This window comes from Eptatretus burgeri, chromosome 15, assembly GCF_056783735.1.
Source record: "Eptatretus burgeri isolate ZD-2024b chromosome 15, Ebu_testis_v1, whole genome shotgun sequence".
Classification (NCBI taxonomy): Eukaryota; Metazoa; Chordata; class Myxini; order Myxiniformes; family Myxinidae; genus Eptatretus; species Eptatretus burgeri.
The window spans coordinates 53,780,815-53,799,438 of record NC_140975.1 but is presented as its reverse complement, the minus strand read 5'-3'; the positions used below and the strand labels follow the sequence as shown (position 1 = coordinate 53,799,438).

The following is an 18,624-nucleotide window of genomic DNA, read 5'->3' as shown; positions in this document are numbered from 1 at the left end:
AATTGAGATGGGGTGAAAAACGATACATAGCGTGATATATCAAAAAAGGTGTGGACTAATTCTCACAAAACAAGATGGATGAGTTAGTTAGGCGACAAGAACACGCAGATTTGATTTTGGTTCAGGTCCGAATCCAGATATGGCCCATAGTTGGGATACAAAATGTCAAATGTTCAACCTGTTGGAGGTAAGCACTTTACCGAGTGCTGTTCTGGTCATTTTGTGGAATGGAAGAAAGAAAGAATGTTTTTTTTTGGAAGTAAAAAAAATTACATTTGTTTGCCAAACGATTTAATGTCAAGATAGAACGTAGGAGGTCAATCGATTTCTATTCTGCGGAAGTGCATGGAATGTTGAAGCACTTTCGTGGGAGCAATGTGTACGCTTCAAAGTTCACCATTTCGAAATTTGTTAGAAAAAAAAAAATCGAGGTTACTAAGGAGATCGTTGTTGATAAATGCACAAGGTTGGAAGGTGCTACTCGAAGAAGCAGTTGAGATCTATGGAAAGTGGTCAGTCCGAGAAAAAAAAAACCCAAAAACGATATCTTTACAAGTAAAATCCACTTGAGAAATGGATTACCAATCAGGCGAAAAATGAGGTTATTTCATGCAGGAGGAGCAAACACCATCAATTCCCCTTTACCCCTCCTGTCTCTCCCATCAAATCCGTCCTCTTGAAACTAATCTGCATCGAGTCACAATTCACAATGGGTCATTTTATTAATAAAGCATCAGCGGCACAACGTCGTGGCACCTCGGTCTACATTACTACGTGATTATACATACTCGGACCAAGTTTCACTGAAATCCTTGAACACACGTTCAACATATTGAATCATTCTGGCTTCGATGAGGTTGAAATTTAAAACATGGATTCCCCATGAATAATACACCCGAGCGGATTTGACTGTCAGATCGGATACAAAACTTAATGCAACTGAGTGTTAATCAACCTTAGCGACTACGAAAGTGAAAACAGAATTTAAATAGAAGTTAAAATAACCGCGCGAAGCCATGTTGAAGCCAGCGGACCTCGTGTTGCCCAATAAACAGGGCCAGACGACAGAGGTAACGAGAAACTAGTTGGTCGAATTAAATCTTCTTAATAATCCTTATGAAACCCATTATGCATCATCGCCGTCCGATGCTTCCTTATAGGCCATTCGACCAATCGGTCATTTTACACTTGATGACCCTGTAACCTTGACCCCAAGGAGAAAAATGGACCAGACGATCTATAGAGAGCAACTAGTATTATCATCGTGTCAAGTTAGAACTCAATCGGCCGAGACGTCTTGGAGGAGATAGAAAGATAAAAATTGTTGAGACAGACAGACGGACGGACCTGAGGACATTGAACGGTTATATTAGGTCAGCGAGCTGACCTAATAATAGATCATAATTGTGAAGTTTCACATCGATTTATGAAGCAGTTCAAAAGAAAAGAATGTTTTAAAAAGATTTTTGCTCAATCCAATATTGTCACCAGACCATGTGATCTATTAATTAAAATCAAATACAACCCATTGTTTTGCTGATGAGAATATTAAGGGAGGGGAGAGGGGAAGGGGGAGAAGAGGGGTAGAAGTGTGAGGAGAGGGTGAGATAGAGATGGAAGAGTGAGGAGGGGAGAGCGTCGTCATACACACTCCAGCAGGGGGGTGGGAGCGAAGATAACGGGGGAGAGATGAAGGGGGAGGGAGTTTGGGGGGAGGCAAGCATGAGGGGATGGTGGTTCTGGACTTGGGTTTGGTAGTGGGACTTGTGGAGAAGGGGAGGGTGTGGGTAATACAGGATTTAATGAAATGGGGTACGTTATAACGGCACATTAATTACAGCACGTGGAGACTGCCTGGAGATGTCCATGGGGGGGGGGGGTAGGTGGGAAGAGGTAAGCGTGAGGGGAAGGGAAGTCGGCTTGACAGGAGGGGAAGGGAAGGGCAATAAAAAACACCCAAACGGCAACATTTTCTTTTTACCCGCAGGGTTCTATATAAAACCGGGTGGGACCATTTAAAAACCACGCTATCAACCCAGCAAAGGCCTACCTGCGTGCATGATTGCTCGCACATGCAGTGACCTTTGCACCCCTCTGGATGGCTCACTCCAAATCAGAGTCGTGCATATCACTCCACACACTGGGGAAGCAGTTTTAAATTCAAACCTAAACCGTCAGTCCTTAACAGAAGGGGGAGGGGGGAGAGGATAGGGGAGAGAGGATGTGGATAAGAGCGAGGGGAGAGCAGGGAGAGTGCTGCCTCACCAAACATCACTATACACTCCGGGAGGAGGGTGGGGGAGAGAGAGAGAGGAGAGAGGCGAGGGAGAAGGGGGAGGGGATTAGGGGGGAGCTAACCATGTGGGGAGGAAAAGAGAAGGCAGATAAAATGGGCCCAAACGGCAACATTTTCTTTTTAACCACCAGGTTCGATATAAAACTGAGCTGGAGCATTTAAAACCCATGCTATCTACCTGGCAAAGGCCTGCCTGCACATGCAGCAACCTTAGCGCCTTCCAGACCGGCTCACTCCAAATCCGATTCATACATGCTACACTCTGGGGAAACTTTTAAATTCAAAACTAAACTGAGTCCTTAACAGAGCGGGGAGGGGTGTAGGGAGGGAGAGAGGGGAAGGGGAGAGACAGGGAGAGTGGTGGGAGAAAGAGAGGAAGTGGAGAGGAAAGGGGGGATTCCTGCAGATGTAACATGCAGTTTACCTTCCACCCGAGGGACAGCACACATATCGATGAATCGCTCTGCCTGTGAAACACCAGGATGACAGTTTATAGCTGGGTCAGGATTCAAACACAGGCTGGACATCTTAAAGCGAGTGTGCTTACCTCTCGGCTATCCTACCATGATGTGGCGATTCATTGCTTTGTAACAACTGAAAACATTTTTTTACTCATCGTAATCATTCAATTTATTTTGCCTTCTTAACTCTGGAAATGTCCCCATGGAGAACTCTCTGTTCTCTACAAACTTCAATGGCAATGGTGATGGTGTAAAGCTTAAAAGAGCACTCACCAAGTTGCTTACCGCTTAAGCAACCAAGCGGTTGAAGAAATTTTTAAAAATGAAAAGTTCAATTAATTTTTATATGCATCTTTGTCGAAGTGACGGGTCATACAATGAAAGATCGTATGAAAAGGGGAAACATCGTGTGAAGTAAAATTGCAAATTTTCAGTGGGTGAGCCACCACCCGACAATGCAGGGCCAAACAGGTGAGTCGGGCCTGAACTTTTTTTCCAAGTCGATCGATATTTTCAGTGACTGTGCGAATACTTTTGCCATGTATGGCCATGGCTTGGAAACGAACAATCAAGCTCGTCAAGTGGCTTAAGCACTCAAGTAAGCACTTAAGCAAAACCGTTAAGAAACAGCTGGCTTGGCAATCGATTAGCGATCGCCGATCGGTCGTATAAACACCATGCACCTGGAGATGCCCGGAATGTCAAACAATGGCCAAATTGGACAAATGAACACTTAAAAAAATAAAATAAAATAAGCATTCGGAACTGCTGATAAGTTACATTCTGAAGTTTAAATTTTGAAATTCGGCTCAGATGAAGAGATTCTAGAGGTTATGGCATCTGCAGAAATGAAATAAATCCACAAACACTGGTGGCTCCGGGAGAAGCATTGCAATGTATCCAGCGATTTGTAGGTATGCTAATCAGGCATTCGAAGATATGAGTGAGGAAAGTGGGAAAAATGAAAATAAAAAAAACTTGTTAAACAGTTGCGGCCTGTTCAAAGTCGAGAAATTGTTGAGCGGGTCAAAAAACCAACAAACAAAAAAAAGGCGAATTAAGACCCCAGCGAGGTGACCAAGGATGAGCCTCAATAAAAGGACAATTAAGTAAGGATGTCAACTATCTTCAAAAGGTGTACTTAAATTAACCTAAACACACAATTATCACTCATGCACTACCTTGGCTACAATAGGGCATCAACACCAGGCTTTCCATGATTGGCGGTCTGCCATCCATGTACCAACCAGGCTTGACTGCTTTGCTTCTGAGATCCTGTGGGTTCGGTTACATTCAAGCTGATAAGTTGGAGAGAAACTTGAAGTTTAACACCAAGTTCATTAACAGACAAGAACATCTTATGATGGGAATGTCCAAAGCCGTTTTATTCAACATCCAAACATAACAAAAAAAAAAAATGTGCGATGCAATTGCTCGGTTCACATGCATAACCCAAAACCAGGGGATTTAAGAAACCACCCGGCCAAGCGGCATTTCAGTCACATAGTATGGCTTCCTTCTTCGGAGAGGAAAAAATATATATACCTTACCACAACAACACAGGTCAAAAGATGTAAATGATAATTAGTACATATATATATATATATATATATATATATATATATATATATATATATATATATATGGCAGCAACAATTGAAATAAGGCGATCAAAAAACATGATTAAACAACAATTTCAGTACAGCAAGGTGAAACGGACTTGAACATTTCATGAGACATTGGCAAGCATTCAAGAAATGAAAGTAAAAATAAAAATCACTGAGAAATTAAAAAAAAGAAAACCACCGTGTTGTCGTAATAAAGGGAATGGGCTCGTTTTGGCAGGTAAAGCTTAGTGGGGAAATGATCAAACACCACAGCCTGGGGTGAATATATTCAACGAAAACATGATGGGAGAGCATGGTACAAAGGTTCGTGCCATTTTCTGGCCCAATCACAAAATGCGAGCGATCCCGCCTTCAAAAAATCTCCGAGGGAAGATCTGAGCACGAGGCAGCCAAGCCTATTCGATGCGACAGCTAAAAAACGTCTTGAGAGCAGTGGTTCCCAAACCTTCAGTACCGCCACAAATTTTGCGCACCACCACGTACAGCTGTCATAGCAACAAAATGATGTGAGCAGGACCAACCACGAATGGTTGGTTCTGAGGGCTAGTCACGGCGCGACATGTTGCAGTGTGCGGAAGCCAAAGTTACTTCATTCCCTGTGTGAACCCCTGTCAATGGCCTCAAGGACAGCTGCGGGTCCATGGACCACAGTTTTGGATTCATTGCTCGAGACGTGTGGCTTGCGAGAATTATTAGAAACGGCTTGTTTTAAGTCCTTGATTTTCTTTAGGATGATTAAAAACACAATGTCACTCTCACACACACACCACACCACACACACCCTTTTGCAAGATCAATTTTTGCTCGGTCACAAAAGCAACATGCAAATAAGTGAATGGCTTTAGGAATCGTGTTTTACCGCGTCAAGTGTGGAACTTGTCGAGCTCAAAATATCCAGTATCCACGTGTCTTTAAACCTGCAGTAAAGTATATACCCTGTAAAGACCCGTTTAAGACTGTTGTTTATTATTATAATTTTTTTTTCTATTTTTAAATCATTTTAAGAATTTTTTTTCAGAGTACGCCAAAAATGGCACGATCAAAGCTGCGGAGCGAAAACAAGATGCGCTGTGGGCACAAACAAAACCTTTGGCTCCTTACACCTGTTGCAATAAAGAAAAGCATATCAATCATCAAATTACTCATTAAAGATGTTTTGCAAGTAAAATGCAGTCAAATAATCGAAACGACTGAAAAGTTCCACAAAGGACGAACAAAAGAATGCGAATAAGATGCTATTCTGGTCAAAGCCTCAATTGAAATGGACCACGGATGCCTTTGGGTTGGCCTCATTCCATCCATAAACTCTTCTCAGGGGCTTTAAAAGCAGCAGTTTTCTTTGCAAAAGATACAAGAACATTGCACAACCACACACACATTAAAAAAAGAAAGACAAACATCTTATATTTCAAACATGGTGTTCTGATCGCATGACAAAACGCACACATTACAGCTTCAAAGCAAAGTTGATAAAAATTTAAGTCTAAACCAAAAGAAAATGTCTTCATACTACATACGAGGAAGGTCATCTTCAAAAAAATTTCTTCGTTTGCAAAAAAGAAAGATGACGGTTTATTTTAAACATAAATGCAAGGAAATGACCGACTTAAGATTTTGCTTTCGTCCCCAGAATACAGTGGTGAATGAAAAAAAACAAAAAACAATTTCAGTCTTTCAATGTCCAGACAGGATTGTGCGGAGGTAGTGCACTCGCTTTAAAACGGTCCACACTGAGTTTGATTCCCAACCAGACTGTGAACTTGTCGGATCAACACTTCGCAGGCAGGGCATTAAGCCGTTAACATTAGTTGTGGCACATCCGTGAACATTAGTTGATCGACTTTGACAAATAGTGGGCGAGATATTGCAGACACCCCTCGCCAAATCCCTGCCCTGACGTAGAAGAAGGTGGGGGTATTGCGTGCAATGTGTCGATAGATCAGTTATGCCTCGTATCAATGATACTACCTGTAGGCCGAACTCGTAACCGGCTCCTGGCCCAACATGCATACAAAGGAAGAGGAAAAAGAAAATGGTTCAACCAGAGAAAAGCAAGACACCAAATATGGGCAAAGTCAGTTCCTCAAAAATCCATGAGCTTTCTCATTACAAAGTATAATGCACTTTTTCAAAGAACACTTTCTCAAATATGCTGTTATTATTGAAGCTCATGCTGGTTTGCACACTGCAGCAAGGTTAAGAAAAGGCAGGTGGAATGAGTGGAAATCAGCAAAATAAGAGGAGTGGGCATGTGCCGCTCTAAAAACAAAGACGATCCCATGTGCTCACGCATGGACACAGAAGTGGCAGCTGGCCTTGTGTTTGATACACGATACTGGAGATCAACATAAATGCCGTACTATGTGCAACTTGGACAGTTGTGAAATGGTGACGTTCCAAGGAAACAAACAGAAGATTAAAGCACCGTCGGTCCGGATTTCATTCCAAACAGGTTCGAGATCTGAGGCTTGCCCATCAATGCCATGAAAAAAAAACACAAAAAATACAAAGCAAACAAATAAACCTGCAAATCATGAAACAAAAAGCAACTTAAGTCCTGAAACAATGCAATTCCAACTGTGCAAAAGGGTGGGGAATGGGAATTGCATGAACGAATGAGAAAAAGAAAAGTTTTCAAAAGCAAGGTGTGTGTGTGTGTGTGTGTGTGTGTGTGTGTGTGTGTGTGTGTGTGTGTGTGTGTGTGTGTGTGTGTGTGTGTGTGTGTGTGTGTGTGTGTGTGTGTGTGTGTGTGTGTGTGTGTGTGTGTGTGTGTGTGCGCACACACACATATATATATATATATTAAAAAAAAATTTAAGGTCGAAAAGCTTTAAAAAATAAAAAGGTATTGAAACGTAAGAATGTATTCTTTTGTTGCTTTGGTCCCGGTTTATGAGGACAAACGGTTGCGTTCAAGTAGCCCTTTGTAACAGAACAAAGTGAAACGCGGTTTGCTCACAATCGACGATCAACATCAAAATGTTCTTTCCAATCAATGCTGCAGCTTTAACAAATCAGGCCAGCACAAGTAAAAATTACTAAGGATCAGGAAAACAAATACTGTACAGTCAATAAGTACACTTGAGCCCCAAACTTGGATCCTCCACCAACATATTCTACAGAACTCAAGGTCATTAAAAAAATGCAATAACTCCCCCACCCACAGACCCGAACTCCAACATCTGTTATCCAAAATCTGAGTGTGCTGCATTATTCAATTTTATATTGCTCAGTGATTAAGCATAATTTGGAGTGACAAAGGATTGGGTTCATGGGAACGTAGCAAGACAGGCATAGGGCTCGGTTGGGAAGAATAGATGGAAAATAATATTTTTTGCCTGTCCACGATTACGTACAACTTTGTCGTACAAGAGCTCAGGGAACCGAAGCGGCTGAATCTTCCAATTTCAACCCATGCCAGGCTCACCATGCAGAGATTTTTTTTTTTTTTTTAAAGTTCAAGCATTGTCATTATAACCCTCCAATCTAACACTATTGTCCCCCCCACCCCCACCCCCCCCATTTCTCCATTAACTTCCTCACAATCCCGATAATCCTCTGCTCCCTGCAAAGCGAAAAACATGTCGCCGCGCTCATCGAATGGCCACGCCAAGCTTTTCGAGGACACGCACGCCTTTCTCCTGGTATTCCTCGCGCGTCATCCAGAACGAGTCCTTGTCCTTCATGATGTCTGCGAGGACAGCACCGCCCAGGAAAACCATGTGCTTACGTCGTGGGGGATCCTCGATGCGGATCTTGAATTTCTGCTCGAAGGAAGGGAAAGGGCAACAAAAGAGTTTGTGTGTGTACACATGCAAATTACCTGCCGATTAAAACTTCATAAATTACACTTGATAAGTTACACAAGTAATTTAATTTGAATTTTTATTATTATCAGCAATAGGGGATGTTTAAGGTGAATAGTAAATAAATAAAAATTGTGTTCCAATCTAATTTATTTTAAACTTTCATAATATATCTACAAGTACAATTATTTAATTCTCACTTTCGTGTTCAATCCCCACTGAAATATAGATGGTAAAGTGTACAGTCTCACTACAGAACCAGGGTAATTAGCAATTATAAAAAGACATTTCACCTAAGTTAGTTTCTGCAAAAACATAATGAGGACCTGAAAATGGAATGGGACAAGCTTTTACACATTTCAACAACAACAAAAAATTCCATTTCCTCCAGTGACAAGATAGCCAACCACCCTTCGGTGACCCAACAATTTCTGCGGAGGTGGAAATGAGGCGGTAAGCTAGCTCAACAAGTGTATTCAAAAATAGAAGTAAAAATGCATCCAGGCATGTCAGTACGGAATGTTCGCTTTGCTCTCCCACACTTAGACTTTGTACATGAACAAATAAATAGCCGCAAAATTGTCAACAGAGCCCGAGTTCATGTCAAAGGTGTTGGCATTGGGAATTAACTCTACCACCACCACCACTACTACTACTACTACTACTATGACTACTACTACTACTACTACTACACAGCCCAATTTTTGATGAAATATCAACCACATAGGAAGCAAAATAAAAAATAAAAAAATAACTTGGGGAAAAAGGAGGAAACCTGCCAAATGACAGAATTCTGGCATGCAATACGTGTGCAACTGTACATTTCCCCTGAAAATATGAACTACCACCATTACACAGTGCCAATAGTAAGTGTACACCCCCTTTCAAAATTTTCACCTTTTGTTGCCTTATAGCCCGGAATTAAATTACATTAAATCAGGCTTTTTCAACCTTTATTGACACATCGTAACCCACAACTTCCAAGTGAAAACACTTGAAAGCTTTTTTGAAAGCTCCTTGATTCCCTTGGTTGAGTCTTTGCTGTGAAATGCACTACCCAGCGGAGGAAACCTACAGGAACAGCTGATTTTATTCTGAAATAATCAGAATCACAACAATTTAACACAGGTGGAGGTCAATTAACTTGGTGTGTGATTTTGAAGGTGGTTGGTGACACCTGAACTAATTTAGGAGGGAGGATAGAAGAGGTGGAGGAGGGGGAGGAGGGAAGAGGTGGAGGGAGGAGAGAAGAGGAGCAGGAGGGAGTAGAGAAGAAGAAGAGGAGGAGAAGGGAGGGAGGGGAAGAAGGGGAGGAGGGAGAAGAAGAGGGAGAGAGGGGGAGAGGGGAAGAGGGGAAGAGGGGAAGGGGGGGGGGAGAACTGAAACCAGCAAGGATGGGTTTATGGGGACAATAAGGATTGTGGGTCAGGATGGGAAATGACCAGACATGACAGTGGATGACCTGCTTGACGTCCTGGAGAGAACAATGGGAAAGAACGGCATCTCTCAGGTAGTTCCACAAATGGGAGAAGCAAGGAACAAAATTGAGGTGTGTGCCTTGATTGTGGAAGTTTATCCAGGGTGCCTGCTCAACCTCCCCAAGTCCAGACTGATTGCTCACTTGCATTCATTAATCCCCTTATTTTCCCGATTATGAAATCATCTCCCTGTGCTCATTTCCCCTTCCTCACTTCAGCCTTTAAATATGCTGCCCATCTACCTCGCACGCTCACCCGTGCACATCCACATTCTCTTCTGCAAGTGCTCATTCTTTCCAATTCTGGTCCTCCCTGGGCCATTGCTCCTCATTTTTGTGGCATTCCTCCTTTACTCCTTGTGTATATCCATCTCCCCCACCGTCATATCCTTTGCTAGTCTGTAAACCTGTTGCCTTTTGTCATTTAACACCACCACGAGTTTAGACTCTGGTATAAAAAAAAGTGATATAAAACATCACGATACTTGAATTCATTAAAAAAAAAAAAATTTAATAAAGGGGTCATACAATAACTGATAAACGGCACTCGCTCGAGAGTATACTCCACCAGGCTCAACAGTTTACACTTTGTATCCCACTGATAGGCCAGATCTGCATCCAGATCAGAACCAAAATCAATTCGGCTTTTCTCGTCATCAAACAAAGTCATCCACCAAGTTTCGTCATAATCCGTCCACAACGTTTTTAAGATATCCTGCTCACAGAGACAGACAGGTGAGAAAACATATCCTCCGTCCACCTTTGGTGGTGGAGGTAACTTAACACCTACCGGTGTTTAACCAAGGCGTTTTAACATATTTCTCCAACGAATCAACACAACTTCCCAACCCCAAGTGTGTTTTTTTCAGATCTCCTATCACGTACACACACCGACCGAGTCTTTCTTTCAAACCGTCAATTCGGTCCAGTGGGTACACGCAATTCAAGAGGAAGTGGGATCAGACAATTTTTGAAAGCAAGAAAGTGGTTCCATTATAAAGTAAGGTAAGATGCTTTTGTTACATCAGCATTACCATATCATTATTGTTTAACTCTTGGAAACAAAATGTTACAGCATATTGCAGCTCTCGCTGTAGCTTTGTGTAAAATCTCTCAGCTCCTTCTTAAAAGCATTTCCAGTAACGGTGATGTACTTCATCACCGTACCTTCAACTTTGAAAGAAGTATTAATTAGGCTTCTTCAGATTGCAATATCAGTTTTGTATTTAGCATTGGCATTCATTGTTACAGACAGTGCCTTCAGAAAGGATTCACACCTATCGACTTTTGCCATATTTTGTTGTATTTTAATTTCAGGCTGTAACACATCAAATTTAAATTTTTTGTCACCGATCTACACAAGATACCCCATAACGACAAAGTGAAAAGATGTTTTTACACATTCCTACATTTCAATTAAATATGAAAAGTTGAAATGTGTGGCATCAGTAAGTTTTCAATTCCCCCCCCCCTCCCCCGAGTCAATACTTTGTAGATGCGCCTTTGGCAGCGATTACAGCTTCGATTCTTCTTGGGTATGTCTGCATCAGCTTTGCACATCTGCATTTAGGGATTCTCTCCCATTCTTCCTTGCAGACTTCTTGTTCTGAAGCGATTCCAGTGTTGCTTTGGCTGTATGCTTGGGGTCATTGTCCTGTTGGAACATAAATCTTCGCCACACTCTTCGTCTAAGGTCTTTTGCACTCTGAAGCAGGTTCTCCTCAAGGATTTGCCTGTTTTTGGCTCCATTCATTGTTCTCTCTATCCTTACAAGTCTCCCCAGTCCCGGCCACTGAAAAGCATCCCCATAGCACGATGCTGCCACCACCATGATTCATGGTAGGGATGCTGTTCGATGGCTTGTGAGCTATACACGGTTTCCACCAAACATAGCGCTTTGCATTCAGGCCAATCGTCTCATCAGAGCACAAAATCTTTTGCCTCATGCTCTCAGCGTCTTTCACGGGCATTTTTGCCAACTGCAGGCGTGCTGCCATGTGCCTTCTCAGGAGTGGCTTCCGTCTCCCATAAAGCCGAGATTTGTGAAGTGCTGCAGAGATTGTTGTTCTTCCGGCAGGTTCTCCCATCTCAGCCAAGGAACTCTGTCGTTCTGTTGGAGTGGTCATTGGGTTCTTCGTGACCTTCCTGACAAAGGTCCTTCTTTCCTAGTTGCTCAGTTTGGTCAGACGGCCAGCTCGAGGAAGAGTCTGCGCAGTTCCATATTCTTAATGATGGAGCTCACTGTGCTTTTAGGAACTTCCAACACTCTCGAGATCGTTTTACACCATTCCCAGATCTCTGTCTCCTCATAATTCTATCTCAGAGTTATATGGACAATTCCTTGGACATCATGGTGGAGTTTCTGCTCCGACATGCACCGTTGACTGTGGGATGTTACATAGAAAGGCGTGTTTCTTTCTAAATCATGTCCAATCAATTGATTTGGGCACAGGTGGACTCCAATCAAGTTGGAGAGACATTTCAAGGATGATCAAAGGAAAATTGGATGCACCTGAGCTCAACTTGGAGTGTCAAAGCAAAGGGGTTGAATACTTACCGACGCAAGACGTTTCAGCTTTTAATTCTTAATTAATTTGGAAAATTTTCTCGAAATATGTTTTCACTGTCATTTTGGGGTATTTTGTGTCGATCGGTGATTAGAAATGATAAATGTAATCTATTTTAAATTCAGGCTGCAACACAACAAAATGTGACAAAAGTCGTGGGGTGTGAATACTTTATGAAAGCACTGCACATCGACATGGCTCTAAAGACTCCACACTCCCTTCACAAGATAAGGGACGAATCGGTCGGAGCGTGCTCACCGAAAGCTTTTCCACATTCCCTTTGAGGACACGCTCCAGGTAGAGCTGCTTTATCTCACGCTCGAAGCGCGACGGTAGACCCGGGTACATGGTGGAGCCACCAGACAGCACGATATGCTTGTAGAACTCCACTCTGAAATAGCAAAATGCATTCCTCAAACAATATATATTCATGCCCGATCAATCCAGTAGCAGTCTGCCACTGTTTATTATTATTATTATTATTATTATGTCAGAGGACAATCAAAAATCTAGCAAAGCTTCAATACTTCATGAATTAGAAGTGAAAAGACTTAATAAATATTGTTAAAGCAAAAACAGAGGGTTGGAGGTGGGCATGGGGGGTGGATATTTTTGTGTTTCACCTGGTGTCAATATCAGCTGCTTGGATGGTGTTGAACAGCAACTCAGCTACCCCCGGACTCTCGACATCAATGAGATGTGGTTGGAAGAGGGCTTCGGGGGCCTCGAAACGCTCTCCTCCAACCTTAATCACACGGCCATCTGGCAGCTGCAAATCAGAATGGCGAAACAGCCTATGATGCTTCCCTGTGCATTCGTGATTGCGCAACCCTTTGAGCACCACATAGACTACTCTGACCTCAAAGCACAGAAATGAGGTGTCATTGTGCACAATGAAAGGTCTTTCAGCTTAGGTAGTGGGAAGATGGAGGTAGGAAGGGGTGGCAGGAGGGACTTGGCTCGATTTTAATTCACAACAGCCATTCGGCCGTTCCCAAAGAAGACCTATCTTCATGCTGTCACATGAATGGCAACCTCTGGACAGGATGCAAACACACCCGACGGTTACCGTTGTCCATGTAACGAGACTTCAAAGAGCGCTGAACGACAACCGCTTCTCACGAGCTGACGCCAAGTGATCACCGGCTTGTGATACAGCGGGGGCTGGCTAATCCCACGCCAGTTATAAAACGAGATTACAATAAATGTAACCGTTCGCAAAGATCAAATGAACCAGATTGCACCACAAAATGGCAGATGATATGGTGTGCACACCGTTCCTATAAGACCAGAGGAGAAGCATGGTGATGGGTCTCTCTCAGTCTCTCTCAAGAGGAGGAAGAAGCAGAAGATGAAGGAGAACTCAAGAAAGAGAGGCTCACCACACCGGTGATGCAAGACTTCACCCCAAGGACATTCACCAATCCCAGTATCCCACACATTGATGACAGACGGCATGGAGGAGCCCATTCCTCTGTAGCTACGGAGGAGACGCAACATCACCCCAACCCACTGCTCCGGTTTCCGGCCAATTTTAACAGATGGAAGAGACGAGACTCTTTAGCCAAGCTATATCTAAAGCAAGCAATGCCTGACCCCTCGTGGGAAACACAAACACTCTTTACCTGAAACAAACACTTAATACAGGGAAGAAGTTCTAAAGCTACATGAACATAACATGGTGTCGACTCTTCATCCCCCCATCCACAAATGTAACAATACTTACTGTATAAGATTCCACAAGTGTAGTTGTCTCCAAAGCTAGCTTCTGCTCCTGTTCCACATTGTAGGCGACGTAGCACAGACGCTCCTTTATCATTCGAACAGTCTCAAAGTCTGCTGAGTGATTGAAAGCGTAGCCTCGGAGGAGCAACAGCTGGAGAGGGATCATCAGGGGAACATATAATGAAGAAAGCAGGAACTTCGATCTTGGGGAGAGGAATCATGCAAATCTTGATGGCAGGTCTACCATTGAACTATAATTTCCGCAGATCCTTGATTTAACACACTCAGAGAACCAGCCAACATATCTATCCACAACCATGAAAGGCCAACAGAGGTAATGGTCTGCACTGAAAAAAAGTTAAATTGTATGCATTCCCTGAAGCCTTATTAGTGAACAATAACACCCGATGATCAGACATGGTCAAGGTCTGCGTTACCTTGATAAGGTACCGAGTGATGTTGCGGCCGGCAATGTCCAAACGACGGGTTAAATGAGGCAACGCAAAACCTTCATAGACAGGGCAAATATGTGTGACTCCATCACCAGAATCCACGACGACACCCGTGAGGAGGCCTTGTGGTTGGGGGTGGGGGGGAGGAGTTGAGATGAAAGGAGTAATTAATGCAAATTTCAAAAATGGACGGCAAAGTATTGTGACAGAAGTTGAAAACATGACAACAATAGCAAATCATTTAATTTGTCAGTCTCTCCTTCCCAATAAGCAAATTTTGGAATGACGTGTGAATGCGAAATGAGGCCTTTTGCACAGACACTGTTGTGCGAGTGTTTACACCGATTCGGTTAGGCTCGTCAGGCACTTTTAACCCACCAAGACTAGCAAAAAAATCTGAGATTCAAATCGACTTTTAAACAAAAAAATTTCAGCATTTAGATGAAAGGGTGTCAATTTTAAAGTGGTTAATCAGAATTGGTTTGTTCCTGAATGAAAATGGGACTCATGAGAATCAAATTAAAATACCCCATTTGGTGTCTGTCTGTCTGGTATTTTTTTTTGAACGCAATAGTTTCAGCCGTCACTTATCAAATCTCAACCAAACTTGACAGGACTACGAAGGGTTACACGATGGAGGTTGTAGAGACTTAATTTACCCCCTCCCCAAGGGGGTTTTACACCATGAGCGAAATCTGTGTTGAGGTGTATATACGTGTTAAGAAAGCTAATTGTGGCATTTTTCCAAGTCCACTTTGAATAACAAAAGTAATAACATAATATTAATGTTATTACAAAACGATATTCATATGAATAACCCGTGAGAAGGCCTTGGGATCGTGGGTGCTAATGGGAATAACCACCCCCCCCTCCCCTCCAAGGAGGTTTTCCTCTTTGAACAAACGCCATGTTAAAGTAAATAAATAGCTTTTTGTGGTGGTTTTCCAAAGCCACTTCTAACAAAAGTAACTAGAAGGGCAATCGGTAGAGCGCATACCTCCGCCATGTAATGCCTGATCCACGAGAACATATCTGGCCCATTACATTTTTGAGATATCATGCTATACAGTACTATGTCGTTTTTGGCCCTATCTCTTAATGGTGAAAAATCACTTTAACAATTAAATAAATTCTCGTATCCACATCTGGATCTTCACCAAAATCGAATAAATTCGTCCTTGCCACACACCCAACCTGTCCACCAAGTTTTGTCTGAATCCGTCCACAACTACAACATAAAACCTTTCATGTCAAAGAACACACGTCACAATTTCCATCAACAGAGCCACCGCTTCTCGAAAAAGACAGTTGAAGAATAAAGGCTGGCACATTATCCATGTTCCCGTCTGGACGGTACACAAACTTTTTACACGCCAGGCCCAATAAGGAGACACCACGAGCAAGTGGGAAGGACTTCAACCTATGCCCACGCTGGACTAGATAGAAGGCAGGTACGCCAGTGAAGAAGAGCGCGCCGCCAGAGAGGAGAGCCACCACCGAGGGGTCTGGAGCAGAACCACTGCACGAGAGTGGAGCTTTTCCCGAGTTTTATGTATGGCTACCTATACAACTATGTCTGAGCGAGAGGTGAAGTGCCTTCACACATCTCTGAATGAGGTGCTAATGGTTTCCACAGAGCGGCGATTGCCTGCACGCCTCCTTATCTGAAGAAACCAATGAACCTGGCAGTTCCCAACCACCTTTGCATGCCATACCGACATTCTCCTAACACTCCCTTTCCCTCAGTACTTCCCTCTCCTTCACATATGGACCAACAAAGGCCCACATTGTTTGTCGGGCGAGGAGGAGTCAAACCAACACTCCAGTCTTTTCGATCTTCTCATACTCTCGCCTACCTTACCGGATGATTGATGATGCGTCTCATCCCATGTTTAGCACCAGATAAGACTGTCCAAGATTTAAAGCGGTCTCAAGCCAAGTTCACGCCCAACAGTTGCTCAGTCGGATTAAAAAGGTTGCGAGTGCCTATCGGCGTTTCACCTGGTCAATTCCGCAGTTCCTACGAGTATTGCAACGTGGCAAACAGGCCCAGGAATTTACTCCAGGCTGTGAACTTAGCCGTCGATAGCGGTCATTTTCACATGATCCATGATCCGCAGGACTCGAACCAGGTAATGGGAATGGACCGCAACAATATTTATAACAGTCTTCACAGCTACCGTAGCTTCCCCAACTGCAAACATGATCAATAGTATACATGCAGTCATGCGCCGCATTACGACGTTTCGGTCAACGACGGACCGCATACATGACGACGGTGGTCTCATAAGATTATAATGAAGCTGAAAAATTCCTATCGCCGAGTGACGTCGTAGCGCTGCCAGTCGTGTAAAAGTGCAGTATAGCACATACAATTATGTACAGTACATAATACTTGATAATGATAAACAACTACAGTGTAGCCCCGTTATAATGCGACCGTTGAGGTCCATAAAATGTCATCGCCAAAAAAGCGGGGTCACGCTAAATCGGGATTCACGAAAATCACCATTCAAACTGACCCAATGTGGACCGAACATCCGAAAGCACCCCGATTTTCATCCTATTCGACCAGTTTTTTGCATGTTTACCTTCTCGCAAGTAAATTACCTTTGAATTAAAGAATTTCGCGAATAAATCGTTGTTGTCACAGTCGAAATTAAAACACAAATTCATTTTCAGTAAAGCTTTTTATGTTGTTAATATACCACACAACCGACAGGTGCTCGTTTCTTCATTTGTAAATTATAACATCGATGCAATGATAATATTTATCAAATCCAAACTCTATTTATTCACCTTTCTATAAATCGATGCGAGAGGAGATTGTAAGCAGCCGCTAACAACACGCATGACCGTCATGAACAGCACAAAGGTAAAACCAACGCGTCTTCCGTCTGTCTTAGATGTGGGACAGTGGGACGAGATGTGGAGGTGGAAGACAGTGATATTGATGATCCTGACCCTGTAAAGGCCTAGGCCATAGGCTAATGTGTGTATTTGTGTCTTAGTTAACAAAAAAGTTTTAAAAGTTTTTTTAAAAAAAGAAAAGAAAAGAATATATTTTTGTGCAGCTGTACAATGTGGTTGTGTTTTAAGGTTAGGGTTATTACAAAAGAGTCAAAAAGTTTTTTTAAAATTAAAAAGTTTATGAAGTAAAAAAAAAGTTACAGTAAGTTCAGGTTAATTTATTATTGAAGAAAATATTTTTTTTATAAATTTTGTGTTGCCTAAGTGTACAGTATTTATAAAATCTACAATAGTGTACAGTAATGTCCGAGGCCTTCACATTCACTCACCACTCACTCACTGACTGACTCACCCAGAGCAACTTCCAATCTTACAAGCTCCATTCATGGTAAGTGCCCTATACAGGTATACCAATTTTTATCTTTTATACCGTATTTTTTACTGTATCTTTTCTATGTTTAGAAATACAAATACTTACCATTGTTACAATTGCCTACAGTATTCAGTACAGTAACATGCTGTACAGGTTTGTAGCCGAGGAGCAATAGGCTATACCATATAACCTACGTAGGTGTGTTGTACGATATACCATCGAGGTTTGTGTAATTACACTCTATGATGTTCGCACAATGACGACCGCTTAACGACGCATTTCTCAGAACGTATCCCTGTCATTATGTGATGCATGACTGTATATACATATAAAATTTTTCACTTGGCCTGGATATTCACAAGCACCAAATATGCCCTTTCCATCAGTGTAAAGAAGCAACTAATCCAGAGAAAGAGTCCATTCACTGGTAGTGATCCGTTGCGGGTTTGTCGAGCAAATGCCAATCCACCCAGGCCTTGTACCGGTCCACATGGTCGGGAGTTTGCAGTACGAGCAGCTTCCTGTTCGGGGTGAGCTTAGAAAGTCCTCCAAATCTTTTGTTGGAGAAAGGGCAGTGCCCCTGCACAAGTATTTTCAGCTCGTTTCAGAAGCTCTGAGAGCCAAATCCACAACGACCACAGACAATATGCTCTCTGATGCCCTGAACGCTGGAGTTTCTGCGCATGCGCACCAAGCATTCTGAGGCGGACGTCACATGCGTCATTTCAAACGTCACATGTTGACATACAAAACTGTCTGGATGTGAACGCATTCCATCAGTCCAAGTAACCAAGACTTTTTGTAATAATGTAGAGACTGCTACAGGCAGAAAAAAAAAACAGATAAAAGGGCAAATTTTCCTCTTTGTA

General features: G+C 42.7%; 1 protein-coding gene across 1 annotated transcript in view; it reads right to left on the bottom strand.

Annotated features, from left to right (window-relative positions):
* Window positions 1-4,115: 4,115 nt before the first annotated feature.
* Window positions 4,116-18,624, bottom strand: part of LOC147012184 (actin-related protein 2-like) — a 31,178-nt gene continuing 16,669 nt past the window's right edge. The window contains exons 5-9 of the mRNA XM_085855999.1: window positions 14,398-14,534; window positions 13,962-14,111; window positions 12,859-13,004; window positions 12,494-12,626; window positions 4,116-8,149 (exon numbers count right to left, since the gene is read on the bottom strand). Coding sequence (XP_085712125.1) covers window positions 7,979-8,149; window positions 12,494-12,626; window positions 12,859-13,004; window positions 13,962-14,111; window positions 14,398-14,534 — 737 coding nt within the window. The 3' untranslated portion in view covers window positions 4,116-7,978. The remainder of the gene's footprint in view (window positions 8,150-12,493; window positions 12,627-12,858; window positions 13,005-13,961; window positions 14,112-14,397; window positions 14,535-18,624) is intronic.